The sequence below is a fragment of the Alligator mississippiensis genome, chromosome 6 (genome assembly GCF_030867095.1).
Source record: "Alligator mississippiensis isolate rAllMis1 chromosome 6, rAllMis1, whole genome shotgun sequence".
Classification (NCBI taxonomy): Eukaryota; Metazoa; Chordata; order Crocodylia; family Alligatoridae; genus Alligator; species Alligator mississippiensis.
The window spans coordinates 17,775,350-17,794,094 of record NC_081829.1 but is presented as its reverse complement, the minus strand read 5'-3'; the positions used below and the strand labels follow the sequence as shown (position 1 = coordinate 17,794,094).

At 49.9% G+C, this 18,745-nt stretch overlaps 1 protein-coding gene across 4 annotated transcripts; it reads right to left on the bottom strand.

The window, feature by feature from the left end:
- NOLC1 (nucleolar and coiled-body phosphoprotein 1) lies at positions 1 to 18,539 on the bottom strand. 4 transcript variants are annotated; one of them, XM_019489281.2, is made up of 14 exons: positions 18,395 to 18,539; positions 18,243 to 18,298; positions 14,388 to 14,506; positions 12,902 to 13,059; positions 11,466 to 11,625; positions 10,691 to 10,806; positions 9,912 to 10,071; positions 8,784 to 8,939; positions 7,420 to 7,509; positions 5,708 to 5,851; positions 3,420 to 4,007; positions 3,043 to 3,155; positions 2,582 to 2,662; positions 1 to 2,305 (listed from the first exon to the last, which is right to left on the bottom strand). In XM_019489281.2, the coding sequence occupies exons 1-14, from the start codon at positions 18,503 to 18,505 to the stop codon at positions 2,147 to 2,149; spliced, it is 2,211 nt and encodes a 736-aa protein (XP_019344826.1). In that variant the 5' UTR covers positions 18,506 to 18,539; the 3' UTR covers positions 1 to 2,146. The 4 variants fall into 4 exon arrangements, with proteins under 4 accessions (XP_019344826.1, XP_019344840.1, XP_006257809.1 ...); XM_019489295.2 differs by having other exon boundaries at positions 9,912 to 10,068; XM_006257747.3 differs by having other exon boundaries at positions 10,691 to 10,803.
- Between the last annotated feature and the right edge of the window lie 206 nt (positions 18,540 to 18,745).

Sequence of the window (18,745 nt, the reverse complement as noted above, 5' to 3'; positions counted from 1 at the left end):
TTTACAAATTGTCATCTTTATTTATGTATGACACTTGCTCATACATAAAACACCTCCCAAATCTTAAAAAAAAAGTTTAACCATCACAAGTTTGTGAAGTTCCAGATAAGGAGGACAGCAAGGTCTTGACAAGTAACTGAGACTGCTCTAAAAGACACCCCACAAAGGAGGCAAAAAGCATATTTTCCCCTCCTTCAGTCTCTAAATGCTACAAGAGCCATGGTTTCCTGAGCCCATCTGCATTACTGCACAGAAGCCAACCATCTGACTTGTTGTGCAAGCATCAACGGGAGATGCTGAGAGATGTTACTTTCAACATGCTGAAGCTAATGTGCATGGAGGTAACTTAGTCACCCCTCCAACTCTCAATTATCTGGTACTGCCTCTCAGACATATCTAAGCTTCCTGTAGCAACAGGAGGGGCCCCATTCTGCTGGAAAGGAACAGGAGGGATAGAAACCAAGCCCAGGGTTACTCCTCTCTTTGGCATCCAGTGCCAGAGATCAAGCAGTTATGAGTTGCAGAAATTCCATGGGGGAGTGGGACCTCAAGCAGCAACTTGCCTGGATTTTGCTTGAGAACAGGACGTTAACTTTTACACTGATTCCATGCCAGTGTGTTGATACTCAGGCACAGGCAACTGGAGTTCTACTTCTTCAGAAAGGTGCCATAGACAGGAACTAACCCCCAGAGAACAAACCAGCTAGGGGAAGAAGTTTAAGGCAGATTAAGTTACATTCATGTCACTTCCCTCATGGGTTGTACAGCACATTGCCGGGGTAAAGCATGTCCTGGTGAATCAGATTCCTGAAGGTGACACAGCACAGCTTCTACTGCAAGAGCTGGGCAAGGTGGGGGGCCTGGCCTGATGCTTTTACCTACTTTGTCTTTTTATCCCTTCTCTTGAGCCAGACTTATCTGAGAGTCAGCAGGTAACCAGGCATTTCCTCACATCTTCTCTTGACTGGCATTTCCCTCCAAAAAAGCACTGCAGGACTTGCAGCTCCTGGTCTTAGTCCCCATGTGGCACAAAAGCGGGGAAAGCCCTATAGCTCCAAATCCTGAATTTCCTAGTTGGAGAACAGGCCATGGAACAAAGAGCATTTTATTGCTTTGCCTTCCCAAGGGATATCAAATACACCAGACTACCAGTGGAAGGGGGGTGGGGAGAGACACAGCCAGGGGGAATGGCCCACCACAGAATCCAGGGACCATGGACAAGGTGACTGGCAACAGGAAGGCATGCAAGGCTGATATAACTGCAGTTGCCATTCAGCCACTTGCCTGTCGCCACTTCTGCAGCCTTAGCTCCTGGCCCTGCTACCACCCTATGCTAAAGTTAGAGCTGTTGCCATGGCATGGGGTGGTGGCAGGGCATCAGCTCTGGCTCCAGGCATTCACCAGGGGTTGGAGCTGCACTGCGTGCCCCAGGTCAAAACTGAAGCTGCCATTTGCCCTGGTCTGGAACCACCCCAAACCCTGGGCTGGATTCAGCCTGCAAGGAGCCCCATGGTTCAGATCCAGCTTAGAGTGCAAGGCAAGTTTGACATCCTGGCCTACTCTGCCTAGCAGCACCCACGGGATTTCTTCAAAAGGTAGAAAGGTCATTGCAAAGTGGGGCCTTTAAGAAGGACGGAAGAAGAGAAGAACTCTGTCTGTCAGGTGTCTGTTCCCCCACTCAGTTTTCATTTAACAGTGGGGGCATCCAGCAAGGAAAGCTCTAACCACTGGCCTTTCCTCCTTGGCCATAAGCAAATTACAGTACTGTAAATTTCACAGATTTACACTGGCTGAGAAAAGGGGGCTTACAGAAAATAGAAATCCTTTGCTTTAAACAATAGGCAGAGGCCTGAAATCCAGGACACTGCCAACCTTTTAAAATAAAACTGTACAGAATAAGCAATATAACCCTGATGGTTACCAGGCCATAGTCTGGTACCACCAGCTCTAAGGCTCTTACCAGGGCCAAGGTCAGAATTAGTTAGTAATGGTGTGGGAGTCCAGCCACTCTCCCACAGCCCTAGTGTGAGGCATAGGGAAGATTAAGTCCATGAGGATTGATGCCCACTGTGTCCAGTCTTTTCACATGCCCGCTTAAGGGACTGTGGTGGGCACATGGGTTATGAGCTCTCCAACCACATGCAGCTCAGTCACTTTCAAACTTGATGGAATTGACTTGGGTAGAAATAGTGCCTCCGCAGTAACTGCCCCTTTTCTTTTTTGTCTTCTCGTGTCGGAAGGATTTGCCTTTGGTAAATTTCAGGACGTTGTTGGCTCTCTCACCCCAGTCGCCTGCAGCTCCTTTCTGTGACAGAGGGAAGGGAAGTCTGGTCAACAGCCAACAAGCAGTGCAACACAGACAATACTCGGCACTACATGATACACAGCAACAACTTTTAAAGAATGGGTTTCACCCAGCACTCCTGCTTGGAGAGAGTGGGTGCTCCACACTGCCAGCACTCATGAGTTCCTCTAACAGAAGCAGGTCAGACAGGAGGGCTGCCTACAAAGCACCTGGGAAATATCTGCCAGATGGCCTGTCTTATAGAGGCAGACTGTCATTCTGGCCTCACGCGCTTACCTTTGCATCAAATGAGTTGTCAGCTACGCGGTTATCCACTTGGATCTCTTCCTCTCTCACTCTTCGAAATGGAGAAGATGGCTGATTGAAGGAAAAAACAACAAAAAAAGGCCATGGTCATACTAAGCCAGTACACATCCCAAAGCTCTCCTGGCTAGCCCAGGCAGTAATGCAGGGCACCTTCCCGAGACCCATTTGACCCACCTTGCCCTCGTTTCACTGGTCTCGTTTCCCAGGCCTATGTACCACACACCTCACCTGCAGCAGGGCAGGACTAAGGTGCACAGCATGAGCATCTTAAAGGTACCATAAAAATGGACTCTTAGGACAAGTCAAAGAGGGTGCAGGGATCCTACTAGGATCCCCTGCAGCTCTGATGATGAAGGAAAGCAATAGATTGCTGGGACCGGGGGACAAGAAAAAGCATTTCTTCTCACTTAGTGGATTCTGCTTTCACTCACCTGCTTTACTTTGGGAAAGGAATGGGGCGTCTTGTGCTTGGATTTCTTATTCTTATTCTCTGGTGTCGCCAACTCTTGGTCATCTTCCCTCGCCCGCTTCTTCTTAGTAACGCCTGTTAAAAAGGCACAGCAGTCAAACTTCAAGGTGAACAGAATAAGGAGTTTTGTTTCTCTCCTTGTGACTTGGGTCAGCCATAATACAAGCCAAAGGCAGAAGTAGGCTGGGAACCCAAGGACCAACTTAACAAACCTCTAGTAATATGTGGAGGTGGCTGCAGGGCATAGGCTATGCGCACAGTGCTGTTTTGGAAACTGCCTGTGGAAGAGGACCCCGTGCATGCCATCTGACAAATCCTTCCCCAGCCATGAGTCAGTACCTCCGTTTGCTTTTCCCTTTTCCTCATCGGCACTCTCAGAACTGCTCTCGCTGCTGCTGCTATTGCTGATGCCAGCTGGCTTCTTCACAGTTGGCGATTTGGCTACAGGAGTGGATGAAGACTTTGGTTTCTTCTTGCTCACGCTGGAGTTGTTCTGTGCCTCTTTTTTTGCTTTCAAACCAGCAACAGGAGTCCCTGCAGGTTTCAGCTTCTCAGCCTCATCACTGGAACTGTCAGAGGAGCTGCTGGTATTGCTTGCAGCCACTCCTTTCTTCTTCAACGGTGCTCTAGCACTCCCTGCTGGTTTGCTGGCCGATTTCATCGCTGGCTTCTTTCGCTCCTCCTCGCTGCTTGAGCTATCAGAGTCTGAGCTGCTGGCCTTGGGTCCTGGGGTGCAGGGTTTGGACCCTGGTTTGGCTGCTTTCCCTGCTGGCTTAGTTGGAGGGGCTTTCTTCTCCTCCTCAGAGCTGCTGTCTGAGTCAGAGCTGCTTTGTGCTTTCTTTGCAACAGCAGGTGACTTCTTGGATGCTGGTGGAACTGGTTTAACTGCAGGCTTTGCAGGGGCTTCATCCTCAGAGCTTTCAGAATCTAGAAGGGAAGCCTCCAGTGAGAAACCACAACAACTGAGCAGAGCTGGTTCCACAAGACCAACCAGGCAAGAACGCTATCTAACTTAGCATGTGAGCAAAACCTACTTTTTTGCCACTGGTTAAAAAGGCAGAACAACACCCCTATAGATCAAAGTTCTCTGCTTACACAATAGCCACAACATGAATAGCAGCAGTCTCCCCTTAGACTGCCACAAGGGGACAAGCATGGTGGGTAGGTGAGTACGAGTGTGTATTTCCACATGCATGCGCACTGTACATACCTGCCCACTAGGACAGAGTCAAATTTGAGTCACTCACAAGCCAAACAATTGTCAAACCACAGTTTGTCCCCAACTCCTCAATGGAATCAAGTGGCACTTCCAGGACTGAGCTGAGAACATGCCCACCTGCCTCACCTAGGGAGGCTAGAATATGGTTTAATGACTGAAAGCAGCTAGAACAGCATGTTATTATCAAGCAACATGGCATGGCAGGTCTTTAGAAATATTAACCTGGGCAGTGATTATTCGGTAAGTGTTAGGAATACAACTGTCCCCTCCTGCTGCCTTCACCTCCCCGCTGGAGAATGAAGTTCACCCCCAAAATACTAATTTTACAAATATTAACATCTGAAGCTATTCACCAGCAGGGATGACATGTCAATCACATGGTAGAGCAGGGGTAGACAAAATACGGCCCATGGGGTGGATCCGGCCTGCCAAAGCATTCTATCTGGTCTGCAGCGGCTAGACTCCGCTTCCCAGCAGCCCCTGCAGTGATGGCTTATTTCAGCTGCCACTACTAGTGACTCCACAGCCACTGGCCCCAGCCCAGCTGCCTGGGCACCCCAGCCCATCCACCCCATTCCCACTGCTGGGGGGTACAAGATGAAACAGGCAGGGTCTCCATGGAGACCAGGCCAGGACCCCCAGCAGGCAAATCACGTTTGGCCAGGTGGATGGAATGAGGCCACAGGTGGGCAGGGAGCAACCAGGGCTGGGATTGTAGGGCGGTGACAGCATGGGGCCAGGGCCTGGGGCAGAGCTCCAATCTGCTCCCTGCATGCCCCTGCCTGCAGAACCGGTGCCTGTCACAGACACATATAGGAAGCAGATCACAGCTGTGTCTCAGGCCCCAGCCACATGCCATCAATGCCCTGTGATCCTGGCCCCACCTGCCTGTTCTGCTCCCAGACACTTCTCCCCAACTGCCATGGCCCCATCCCATCTGCCCAGCCAAATGTGCTCTGCCCACAGGGGCCCTGGCCCATTTCCAAGAGACCCTCCCTGCCCACTTCATCTAGCAACTCTGACAGTGGATGCAGGGCGGACAGGCCTGGGCTGGATGGGATCAATTCCGTCACCCCCCAGGCCCAGAACAGCTCCCCAAACTTCTTGAAGTGGCCCTCCACCCAAAATAATTATCCATCCTGTGGTAGAGGCACCAGCACTGCAAGTGATAGGGTGTTAATTGGTTAGGAACTACTTTGCCTGCAATTTGTGCCCCAAACTGGCATTTTGTAAGAGGTCGGTTCTGCAGGCTTGGCTTTTACTGAAAGGAACTGATCGCTGAGAATCAGATCTGCTGGGTCACACAGAATCCTTTAGGCATTCACTGCTGGGAATGCAGATCCAATTTTGCATGGCACTTATAGTTATTCAGCAATTGTGGAACATAATAGCCATCTGCTCCCAATACCTGAGCTGTCTGAGGATGAGCTGGAGCCTTTCTTTGCATGTCCTGCCTTGGCAGCAGCCTTTGCTGGTTTGGCAGGAATTGGTGTTGAAGGTGACTTAACAGAAGGCTTCTTCACTACTTTCTTCTCTTCCTCAGAGCTGGAATCTAGGCAAAAGAAACACATTCCCTACATGTTGGGGATGCATCCCAGAAGCACACTAAGACCAATAGGAATCCTGATCAGTGGTAGTTTAAAGCATAGGTGTGGCATACAGTATCACCCACTAGCGATATTCCCACTGCCAGAGTTTCTATACTCATGGGATAGAAAATAACCAACAGGAAAGGCAGGGCCAAACAATTCTGATAAGCATTCCCAGAACAGCAAGCAGAGAGCATCTCGTGCAGCTCTGCCTTGAAGATTGTCAAATTTCCTTTGTTAGCAGAACAGGACTGGCAGCAGCAACTAGGTGCACCCCTAAAGAGTTTTTCATGAGAGGTGGCTGAGGAGCGTTAAAGAAACTAAGCGACTAAGGAGCGAGTATGGGTCTCAAATGGGAAGGTGTCAGAAAGGAAACAAATGGAACGAGAGAGTTGCAATGGAGATCAAAGAACAGAAAGAAACTAGGAGAGAGGGGAGTCAGTGTACAATACACGAGTGAGAGGAATGAATGGAGGAAGCTACCTAAGAGGGTTAAAGTTTTTCTTCCACATGGCAGGCTGGGTCTCGGGGGTGGCCCAGTGATGGGACTGGAGATCTCTGGATATGCCCACTGGCATGTTGGTTTGTCAGTCACACATCAACTTTGGAACTCATCTGAGTCCCAAATTTCAGGGAACATTCATACTAAAGAGAACAGAACCCTGTCAGTGTGGGGAAAGCTGGAATGTAAAGCCAGGGGACACAGGCTTTCTGCTATGTTGAGCCAAGGGACAGGGTAAGCCCTTCCAAAGGTCTGTGGATAGAACCTGACACCTTTCAATGTGACACCCAGTTCTGCCTATCCTTCTCTGGGGTTAAGCATGATGACATCCTCTTGAAAAAGATAAGGCAACTCAAATAAGGATTAAGGAGTGTACACTGAGAGTGCTGAAGAGAAGGAAGTTAGAGTCGCTCATTATATGCTTCAGAGGGCAAAGATGAGACAGAGGGAGGCAAGCGGCTCCCACTGTAGGCAATAAGTGTGATCAATAGAAGATACAAACTGTGGAGCCCCCTAACTCTGGAAGCCCATCAGGAGTTACCTTTTTTCCCCACCGTGACCATGGCAAAGGTGATGGTGACACTCAACTCAGACACCTGTACCTGAAGCTGGCCCTGGCCCCATTACAGATGGCCTGAAGCTGAAAAGCCCAGAAATGGGTCCCCAAGCAAGTTAATCCCTTGTCTGAGGTGCTTGTTCAGAAGCAAGATCCCTCCAGCCTGCAATGGGGAAGACTTGCTTGAGCTCATCACTGTTCTCATCCATACTGCTCAGTCATGCTTCTCATCCGTCCTGTACAGGTAATTCAGTTCTCAATGGATTTTGGCATGGATAGCAGGAGAGCTAAGACTTGCTCCTACTTGAGACCCCAGCAGACAGGAGGTCACTGCACAGTGAGAGTATGGACAAACATACATTTAGAGCAGTTTCAAAAGGGGGGGGGGGGGAAGGAGGAGGGGAACGGGGACTTGAGAGGGGGCATGAACAGAGTCCCTGTAAGGAGAGGTAAGATCACTCTACCTTACTCACCTGAGTCACTGTCTGAACTGGATTCAGCCTTCTTGGTGGCCACAGCTGCAGGTTTTGGGGTAGGGGGCGTTTTAACTGCTGCTGCTTTGGCTGCAGGAGAAAGAAACATAATACACATCTTGCACTTACATATAACCTTGCATCCAGAGACCCCAGTGAGCTTTACAATGGTAGACCAGCATTAGCCTCTTGTAAAGCAGAGAAGCAACTTCACTAAAGCTACAGCTTAAGCCTTCTAGATTTTTCCATCCAGAGCAAACAGGTGCACCTCTTATGTAAAGTGACCATATGTCCTGGGTTGGCTGGGACAGTCCCAGATTTTGTAGGCTGCCCCAGTTGGTTGGTGAAAATTGAAACAAAAGACCCAGATTGGCAGGGGGGAAGTGCTGCATGAGATGTTCACACATGCATGTGTATGTAGCATCCCAGGGGCAGTAGGGGGTGCGGGGCAGCTTGGACCCCTTCCTTGAGTCAGCAAGGGTCCCCCCATCCTGGTTGAACCTGTGTCTGGGGGTGGGAGGGGAACAGCTCTAGGCTCTGCCCTGAGACTGAGGCCCCACCCAGGCTAGGCCTATTGGCAGCTGCTATGCGAGGTACTTGCATGTACTGCCAGTGCAGGATGGGCACAGGGGGTGGCAGAACTGTGCACTTGGCTGTGCTGGCTGCAGGGGTGCCGTGTACCTGGGTCTGCAGAGCGCAGCACCCCTAGCACGCCAGTTTGCACCTCCTTCCAGGTGCTGCAGCCAGGAGCCAAGGGTGTGTCAGACAGCCTTGTACCAGGTGAAAGGGTGCATGCATTGGGCAGGGGGGTTGGAAATCACAGGGGCAGAGTGCAGTCTGGCAGGGAGGCAGAGTAGTATGGTGCACTTCTGCCTGTAGCAACACTGCTGACTTTGGACAGCTGGCGAGGGCAGTATCCTGGATTTCCCATGGTGCCCCTACCCTTATGGCACACTGCAAACTAGGCCTAACTCACAGCCTAGCTCTGGCCTGGGAATGCAGTACCCCACATTACTACACACACCCCTGCTCAGCAAACTAAGAAGATTCTCATCCAGGCAATACATTCCAACTCAGTGTATACCTTTGGGCAACTTCAATATGCACTTGATTCATCCTTAGCATAACTACACTGAGGTCACTGGAGTTACATGAGTGGTTACTTGATCCAATGCATTCAGGTTAGAAATGGGACTAAGTACAGTTTGGAGCCAGGAGTTCAGGTTTTGTAGTTTAGGGAGTGACTAATTGCTTGGAGACATCAAGGAGTCACATACAGAATCCAAAACTCAAGAGTAACTCCTAGAGGAGCCACATGCTTTCCATATATTGATTTCATGGCCAGCTGTCGCCCCACCACACACCTGCTGCTCCCTTTTTGGGAGTCTTGTCTGCTTCATCACTGCTGTCCGAGCTGCTATCTGAGGAATCGCTGCTCTCAGCTTTTTTCCCAGGTGCCTTTGCAACACCACCTTTCTTTGACAGTGCTGTTTGAGGAGGTGGCACAGCACTGTATAGAGCTATAGAGAGACCAGATAAGGGTCAGAAGAAGCACAGCATGCACAGACCACAACTAGAGTGTTGACAAATGCAGCATGTGGCTCCTGGGTTTATCCAGGACAAGCATATAAAACAAGCCATTTGTTATTTGCTCCCACACACAGTCACACACGGGGACTTTAATAAAGCACAGATGCAACACTCTTTCCCCCTCCCATCTCTCTACACTCCCATTACAGTTCCTCTCTCCTCTGCCATCCCACCCACCCTTCCAAGACTGGTAACCAGCACTGCTCCCTTCCAGACTTGGCAGGCTGGACTGATCTCCTGAGCTAACTCTGAATACAGGGAGCAAAGAAGCTTGTATTGCCAAGTACCGTGGCTTAGTACAGCCAGAGGCTTTGTTTGCTGCTCCAGCTCATTTATTCCATGCCTTACCAACTCCCAATGTAAACAAAGACTGCTTAACTTTTAGGGATTGCTTCTTCCTCCACTTGTATCAACTCCCACATTAGTGGGGACACAGGAACTACTATATCAGATCAGAACAGAGGACACCTAGTCCAGCATCCAACTCTGACAAGGGTCAGCACACAATGCCTCAAAGATGCAGGAAGCTCTGGAGTGGACAACTGCAGAATAACCCACTCAAAGCGGAGTTTCTTCCCAGCTCCTGACAGGCTAGGAATCCTGCATGAGAACAACCTTCAATAGCTTTGACCATGGGGCACAAAAGCGATGGGAGAATGCAAGAGGCAAACAGAACTGTCTCCATCTCAGAAGGATTGACTTTTAAGGCCTAACCTCACCAGGCTGTGGCCAGAATAAAACCCCTGCAGCTGTGGCACTTACTAACACCATCACTTCTCTGACCCTTTTTAGTTAGCACCCAGTTAGACTTCTCTGTTAGCACACTTCCTTTTCACAGCATAGCAGGGCAAGGAGGAGAAAAAAACCTCCTTCCCAACACAGCATCAGCCTTCAATACTCACCTGGCTTAGGTTTAGTTTTTGAGGCTGGCTTTTCATCCTCTGAACTGTCAGAAGAATCCTCACTGCTGGAGCTCTCTTTGGCAGGGACTTTAGTTTTACCTGAGGGTGCCTGAGCAGCTGCAGGCTTGACTATCTTGGATGTTTTCTTGGGAACGGCCTTCTTGCAAGAAAGAAAAAAATACCCTTCCTCAGTAAGGAACCTATGCTTTCAGAGAGATGCCCACCCCTACAGGAGACAGTCCTGTTCACTGGACAGATTTCCAGGACATAGAATCAGGATCAAATGAGGTTTCTTAAATGCTGGGAAGCCCAGGATAGCCTCTCAGGCTGGGAAGAGCTGAGATGGAATGTGAGCAGCCTGGAGAGAGCGAAATCCCTTACCACAGCTGTTTACACCCTAGCAGGAAACTCTCTGGGAGATCCTCCTCCTGCTGAAGTAAGACTTTTTGAATTAACAGATTCCCTCTTGCAAAGGCAGAAGCCATGCTATGGCTGGACGAAGAGGCGGACTTTGCACAGAGGAGGAAACCCACAGGGAGAAAGAAACATGCAGATGCTGCAGAAGTATGCTGGGTCGGGTTCAAGGAGAAAGAGGAAAGGGCAGCCTTGTGGTAAGCCCCTGGAGTGAAGGGGTCCCAAGGCAAAGCCCACTAACAAATGACCAGCCGCTGGGAGGTCTGAAGGTTACTTTTCATAACTATTAGAAAATAGGGACTGACTCAATCTCAGCAGGTTTGCACCACACCCAGGGATCCTCATATGCTGCTAGTCATACCTACCTTCACTGGTGCTGCCTTTCCCTTATCGGAATCCTCACTACTACTGCTGCTGCTACTGCTGCTTTCTGCTTTGCCATTGGCCACTTTGGGGGTCACCCGGGCAGCTTTACTTCCTGCTAGGAACAAGGCAAAGAAAATAATTAGAAAACATGAAGGAGGAAGAAATGATCATTACAGTCAATAAAAAGAAGCATAAGAGGAGAATTGCAGTTACACACTCCTCCCTGGGCAATACAGGACTTTACATTCAGGCACCCTGTTTATACTCCTGCTCCCTATCAGGACAGTTCTAATTTTCCACCTGCAGTTTGCTTTTGACACAGCAAGTTGAGTGGAGACAGTCAGGAAAGCACTGACTGCAGCTAATTAGAAGTTCCAGAAGTGCAGGCTGGGCTTAAGTTTGATTTGCCCTGGTCCCATGTGGCCTCAGGGTTGACATCATTAGCAAGAAGCATATAATACCAAGCAGTCTGGGTAAGGGATTGTAAGCAACCACTGGAATGAGTCAGGATTCATCATGCAGCATTTCAGATGCAATTTGTCTAATTTTGTTTTTCACTGGAACTTCCAAAAAGTCAAAGTTGAGTTACATTTCCAGCATGTCCCCATCTCTTGCAGTCCTATGGAAAAAGACTGAACTGATCTGCCTGAATGGATGGTGGGAGTTGATGGTAGATGCATCTTTCCTATCTTCATTTTCAAAGGATTTGATCCCAGGCTCCTCCCCTGGGTTTTCCATTCACATAATCATTCATAGTATAGTGGCAATGTGTACCTGATTTACTGGATGTTTTAGCTGCTACTGGCTTTGGAGTCTGCTGCTTTGGAGTTTCATCCTCTGAGCTGCTAGAGTCTGAACTGGAGCTTTCTTTCTTCTTCTTTTTCTGGGGTTGAGTTTTGTGGTTAGCTGGCTTGGCTTGGGGCTTGGCTCCCTTCTAATCAGAAGGGAAAAACAAGTCAGTTCTTGTTGGCCTAAGAGGGCAAAACTGGCTGAGGTGTGAGAGAGGTGGGAAAGTAATGTAGCAGGCACCCTATTCAGTACAGCGGATGGCTATAAGCAGAGGTTAGACAACTTCATTTCAGGTTTTCCATTCTTGAGTGGCTGAATGCTCATTCTGAGGTACAGATGCAAACGGGCAGGGCATTTCTTAAGCTTCTTGATAACAATAATTTTTCCTTGTACCCTGATACGGCCAAACAAGTACTAATTATCTGGTACAATGCTTCTTCCTCTATAAGAAAGGAAACTGAAACACTCGACACAGACCTGAGGGAGAGGAGTGTTCTGAGGTGTTCAGTCAGCATGCTATATCCTCAGACTCATGACTGTCCCAGAGGGAAAGGAAGCACCAGGGAGAGTTGGGTCCAGGTTGAGCCATGAATATCTCAGCATATGGCTGATGCTCCTGGATGACCATGAGGCCACACTGGACATTTTCTATGCTTTGGGATTCAGTCACCAACTCTGAACTATCAGACAAGGATGGCTTTGGGACTGTGCAGGGGATTGGAGCAGATGATCTTTGGGCTCCCTTCCAACCCAAGGATTATTAGCTTAGATTGTTAGCTCAGAACCTCTCTTTCCCACTGGACAGCATTAGCCTAAGGGTTCAGTGCTGGTGGGGAATGGTTAGTCCTTCTCCTTGGACTCAACTGTGTCTTGATCCTCCAGCTCCCCTCATACTCATGAAGGAAACAGATACCAGCTTCGCAGTCAGGGTGCAGGGGAAAAAAAAAAAGGAGGGCATGTGCCTAATCCTCCCCCATTCACAGGTTACCAACTACTATTTGATGCAAGGAGGGAAGATTTTGCACGTAGGCACTTTGTGCACTAAAAACTAACAGAAGCAGGGCTGAAGGAACAAGTCACAGCAGTAGCTTGGAGCATATGGTAATAGACCCTACAGACCTGTCTCTGCTTCACTGGGAATGAGCTAAGGGGAGGCCTATTCAACACAGGCCTGACTTAGTCACATAGCTCCTGCACACACTAGATGCTTTGATCAGGAAAATGTGGTTCTGCCTCACAGAACTCAGTAAATTGCCCTTAGTCTGAATTTTAAGATTAACAGAACAAAGCAATACAGGCCCATGCTCTGTAGCCAAATCCCAAATCCAGGAGTGGTCCCCACATCCCGTAGTGCTGGTCACACCCTGTATTCTCCAGTGCTGTTGAGCATGTTTTGGGAAGGGCATAGAGGAAGATCTGACCTGTGCTGGTTTCTTCTTCTCTTCCTCAGAGTCTGAATCATCACTGGAGTCCTCACTGCTGCTCTCTGCTTTCTTGGCTGGAGGAAGCTGTTTCTTGGCTGCTTTCTTGGCTGTGTCTGCCTTCACAGACACCTTGGACACAGGGGCTGGCTTAACAGCTAGATTGGAAACAGCAGACACAACACTCACTCTCAGCTCCCATACAGTACTAGAAAAGAGATAAGTCTCTCACAACACAGCTGCTGAGTCCTACATTGAGACCCAGATGCCTACTTCGGCCTCCAAAATGGGAAGTCAAAGAATAAACCCACCAGATTCATTTATTGCCAAGCATACATGCAAATGCATAATTCTCTCACTGAAGAAAATGCTGGGTTGAGCACCAAGGTGTTAGCAGGCTTACTAGCTCAACCTGTGATAGCCAAATCAGCTTTTCTCCTTCACTTCATTGTTAGCTGAGGAGCATGTTCCCAGACTCCTTTTTAAAAATCAAGGTCAGGGTCAAATTCAGAGCCAGAACTGGAAAAAGGCCAAATTAAATAAAATATCCAAGTGGTTCCCTCTTGGCTCCCCTAGACTCTTATGCATTTTTTCCTTTTTCAGAATGCTTGATCCCTTAACCTGAGGGGGCCTCATTGCAACCACTGGTTTTGGCTCAAGCCTAGTTTAACAGGCAGATTTCTGTCTCATTAAAACTGCACTCACTTGCACTGAATTGGGGCCTCTACCCAGCAGCACAATAAAACAGCATTCCTTTGAAAACCAACGTTTTGCTGGACTGTTGTCCCCTTGGAGGCAGCATGTCTGGTATAGGACAAACCTTTCTGGCCATCTCTTTGTTCCACAAACCCAACAATTTAGGCACAAAAAGATGTTAAGGAATGCGAACTGAGGTATCAGAGTACTGGCCAGAGCTGAAGTAGATGCTGACAGGAGTCAGCGTGTCAGAACTTGACAACGTTCAGAGAAGTGAAGACCAGACTCAGAACAAGAAGAAAGATAAATTAAATCCAGAAAATTGAGGGTGGAAATGATTTAATTCTGATTTTTAAAAATTTTTAAATGGGTTTTTTTTTTTAATTAACTGCCACATCTCTACTTTCTTCCCATTTTAAATTCCTAACATTGATGATATGTACTTATTTTTTTAGTTACCCATAAATAAAACAAGCCTGACCTAGACTTTTTTCTATTGAGTAGTTCCATGATTTATCTGATTTGTCCACAGAAACTAGTTAGATGGCAGAGAAGTCAAGAGGCATGAGCACATAAATTGAAAGTGGAATGACAGTGGGAGGGCAGAGGTTCTACCAGAACACAGACCCCCAATTCCCAGTACCAACCCCATCTATGAGAGCTGTTCAAGGACCTGAACATAAGCCACAAAGGCCCAGCCAGGCATCCAGCATAAAACAAACAAACAAACACTTCTCCAAAGTAATTTGGGTCACACCTGCCCATCCTAAAGGCTTTTTGTAAACTTCACCTGGCTTCTTGGCTGGAGGCCCCTCATCTTCATCACTGGAGCTCTCACTGCTAGAAGAAGATTCTTTCTTTGAGGAAGGTCCATTAGGAGCAACCTTCCGTTTCTTCCCTGCAGGGGATCTGAAGAAAGTTTGAAACAAAATTTTCCTGATTTTGAAATACTGTCAGCATTTTAATTCTCCCTTATAAAGCATTTTAATTCTCCTATAAACATCCAGTTTATTATTTGTATTATATCGCCCAAAGACTAAAACTGAACTGGAGCTTTATTGTATTAGGCACTGGACAGCTTAAGACAGTTCTGAAGAGTCTGCTGCCTAAACAGATCTAGGAGGAGGGAGAGGAAAGAATGCAACAGGCTGATAGCTTGCTAATTCCACAAATCTCTCTTTTTTTTCTTTTTAAGATTTGTGGGTGGAGTGCTCAGGTGTACTCTGATGCTTATGAATATAAGGAACGGAGCACTTTCAATACCAGGTCCATACACTTATCATAACAATTGACCACAGCCACTCAGTGAGAACTCCAAGGCCCTTCTGTATGTAGTAATCAGAGAGATTCCTTGCAACAGATAAACTTAGCCTCTTAAAACTACAGCACATCTTTGAGTTATATGTAACCACAGATTTCATATATAGTACCATTAAAAGTGTTAAGGAAAGTTGCCATTCTCCATATTATTTTATAGTGGTGGCCTTAATCCTCATAGCTACAATTGAAAATGCTAAGGATTAACCAAACGCTAATAAAATGAAGCCAAAGGCTACACTTTACCTTTTTGGAAATATAAATGCAACCATGAAATTGTGCACACTTTGGGTTATTTCTGATGGCTTACTTGGACACTTTAATTTATGACTTGTATATGCAACTCATTTTCAACTTTATTTTTCAGTTCTTCATGTGAAGCCGCTGACTATTAAGATAATTCCTACAACAGAAAATGCTTTATAACAGTGACATACATATCCTGATAAAGGCAAGGTTTATTCCACATGCAAACTAGGGGTGCACCAATAAGAGATTTTGGGGGCTGATACCAATAGCTGATTTTTAAAGAGGCATATTGGCCGATACTAACCCAATTTCTTAAACAGCTGCATGTAGGTGGTAAGTCTGTTGTGGTGGAAGGGGAGGGGGAAGGGAAGGAGTGTGGGGGGAGATCAAGTCCCCTGCACTGAAGAAGCAGTGCTGGGGCAGGCGTTGCCAAGCCGGGGCAAGGCGCAGGATGGAGCCATGGTTTGTCCAGGGGGGTGGGGCATGGAGCAGCTCCTGCTGCTGCGCGCATCCTGGGGTGGGGTGTGTGCACGTGTGCCCCCCAGACCTGTGTGGGGCAGGCTGCAGCTGCAGGCTGGGGCCGCACTCAGGGTGGGTGGCAGTGCTGAGAGGGGGACTATGGGGAGAGGGCTGCAGCCCCCGCCCAAATTTCACCATAGCCCCCCCATAGCCCATCCTCCCAGCACCGCCACCCCCCCTTCTGCCAGGAAGAGCCTGGCACAACCCCAGCCGCAGCCTGCAGATGCAGCCTAACCTGCACCCCACGCAGATCCAGGGGCACATGCCACCCCTCCCCCCCAGGGTGCATGCATCACCAGGAGCCACGCCCCTGCCCCACTATGCCTGGACGAGTTGTGGTTCTGTCCCGCCCCCCGCCAGGCAGCACCTACCCTAGCTCCTTCCTTACTCCCTCCCTCACCACAGGGGCCTTTTCTTTACATCAGTGCTGATCCGATATCGGACCAATGTATCGGTGCACCTCTAATGCAAAACACTGTCCTTCAGATCAGGGGTCAGACTGCCACCCGAACAAAATCAACACAGAACAACCCTGTTCAAGGGACTCCTAGGGCAGTGGCTCCCAACCTTTTTTTGCAGCAACCCCAAATCCAGATCGTGAACCCTGCCCCCAACTCACTCATGCCCGGTGGTGCCAGTAAAGCCTGGGCTGGGCTAGGATTGTGGGGGGCAGCGGCAGCGAGAGCCGCATGGACTGTGCACCGGGACAGCCCCGCAGGCAGAAGAGGTGGAATGAAGGGCAGACCTCCTGCGACCCTGATTTGGGTCATGACCTGAGGTTGGGAGCCACTGTCCTAGGATCTACAAACACACACCTGTGCTTAAAAAGAAACAAAAAAACCCAAGAAAAGTAAGCAAAACAACCCCAGAAGCAGCATGACTGGGGAGCTAGGTAGAGCAGAAGCAGAAACTGGGGGAACTTAAAAAAAACTGATCCAAACTCCTCACAAGATAAAGGAGTGGCTGTGTCAGGGTATTCTCTGCTCCTGCTCTGACACTTGTGGTACTGGAGATCTGAGTGCAGCTCGACTCTCTGCCATTTTTATCTCAATACAAGACAACTTAGAATGTAAGACAAATACCTAATAATTAGATTCTATATATTAACTTTTTACAATTTTCCATGCGCAGAATCTAATTCTTGGGTGGGTTGTCTTAAGTGTGTCCCTACCATTGCTGTGACAGGGAAAACAGCAGCAGGGGGGCAAGTAGTGACAAGGAGATACGCAGCTTGTCTCCCACCTCATGCTCCCTGTGCCTGCATCACCTGGCACCTGCCCCCCTAGCACTTACTGCCTCCCTGGTGCCTGCCCCCCTTGGCACTTAGCTCCCTCTCTAGTCCCAGCCTCTTCCTACCATTTGCCTTCGCCTTCCCCCCTGCCACCACCACTTACCCCAGGTTGTGGCTCCAGGTCTGGGTCCAAGTCCAGTCCTGCTCTGACCCAGGGAACATGCCAGTTCTGGCCCCTGCTTGGCTCAGAAGCAGCAGCTATGGACCTGCCCCAGCCCTGAGTCAGCACTAGAGCTGCCAACACTTGCAGCAGCTGCCATCCCAGGTAGAGCCTGGAGATAGCATGTGCTCTGTGCTCTAGGCCAAAGCCAGGACCCCAGGTAAGTAACAGCAGCCAGAGGGGGAAGAGGGACGCAAAGGGGTAGACTGGCATGGGGCAGAGACGGAAGCTCTGACTCTGGGTCAGGGCTAGAGCCACAGCAGCTACCTACTGCTCCATCTTGTTCTCAAATTTACCCCCCACCTCTGTTGAATGGGGAAAATGACCTCATCTCAGATTTGAGTAAGTATGGTACTTTCTGACCAGAAACGCTAGAAAGAGTTTGACTCTAGAGTAGGAGTTTCTCCATGAAAGCAGTGAGGATTCCCAAGCTCAAAACACGTAACCCTCTGAAGAACATACAGATGCCCTGAGCCCAACCCCCTTTCTATTGCATTGTCTTTTTCATGGGGCTGAAACACGCTTAACTGTCTGTTCTGGATTCATAAATCAGCGGGGCCAACCGTTCTGGCAGATGCGTCACAAATTAAGCCCCGTACCCTCCCTGAGTGCCACTCCAACCCCCCTCCGGCGGCATGACCTGCTGCTCTGCTTTCTGCCCTCCCTGCCGGGGGCTGCAGCCCCCTCCTTGATCTGCCGCGTGCCATGCGCAGACTGCTTGTGCCACGTGTGGCACACATGCTGCAGGCTGGCCACCCCTGACTTAAACAGAGGGTTATGGTGAAACCTAGTGTTTCAGAAAGGCTTACGCCAACCCACGACAGCATTTGTGTTTTACGCTCAGGAGCGGCAGCTGCATCTGAGCTGAACTCGTCTGGTCCATGCACTCCCAGTCACAAACTCATGCACCACTCGCTGGCCCTTGGTGTTGGCTGTCCAGGCATGGCTGGCTGGAGGAAGCACTCACTTCCCAGCTGGAGCAAGGCGTCTCCCCCATCCAAGCCCGCGAGCGGGACCCTCCCCCCACGGACCGACCCGGGGGTGGGGAGGGGAAGGAGGGCGGCGGCCCGGCCCCCAGCCCGGCCGCACCTGGCCCCGCCGGCACTCACTTGAGCCAGTGGTCGAAGACGTCGAGCAGCGAGGCGGCGTTGGGGTCCTGGTCCGCCTGCAAGAGCACACACGGGCGTCAGCGCGGGCCCGGCCCAGACCCCCAGACCCTCCGGCCCGACCGCCCCCCGACCCGGCCCAGCCCGGCCCGCACCACTCCGGCCTCCCGGGCGAAGGCGCGCGCGGCGCGGTCGAAGCGGTGCTGCCGCAGAAAGCCCAACACGAGGGGCAGCAGGTCGCTGGGCACCACGCGCCGACCCGCCATGCTGCCGCCACCACGTGTACCGCCCGCCTCCGCGGTAGGGGTCGGAGGTCAGGGGTCGGGGGCCAGGCCGCCGGCAGGGGCGGGCGGAGCGCGGCCGCCATCTTGAGGTCGGGCAGCGCTGCTCGGCAGCTGCTGGCGCCACCTGGCGTCGGGCGGCCGCACTGCGCGTGCGCCGGGCAGCCCAGCCGTCCGGGGGCGCTATGGTTATGGTGTTTGCACAACCCCGGCACAATGTACGGT

Excerpts from the sequence above, each read along its gene's own strand:
- NOLC1 (XM_019489281.2), bottom strand. The coding sequence starts at position 18,505 with ATGGCGGGTCGGCGCGTGGTGCCCAGCGACCTGCTGCCCCTCGTGTTG. Across the intron at positions 10,072-10,690 it reads GAAAGGCAGCACCAGTGAAG|AAGGCCGTTCCCAAGAAAAC; the intron begins GTAGGTATGACT and ends CTTTCTTGCAAG. Across the intron at positions 3,156-3,419 it reads AAAGGGAAAAGCAAACGGAG|GCGTTACTAAGAAGAAGCGG; the intron begins GTACTGACTCAT and ends CCTTTTTAACAG.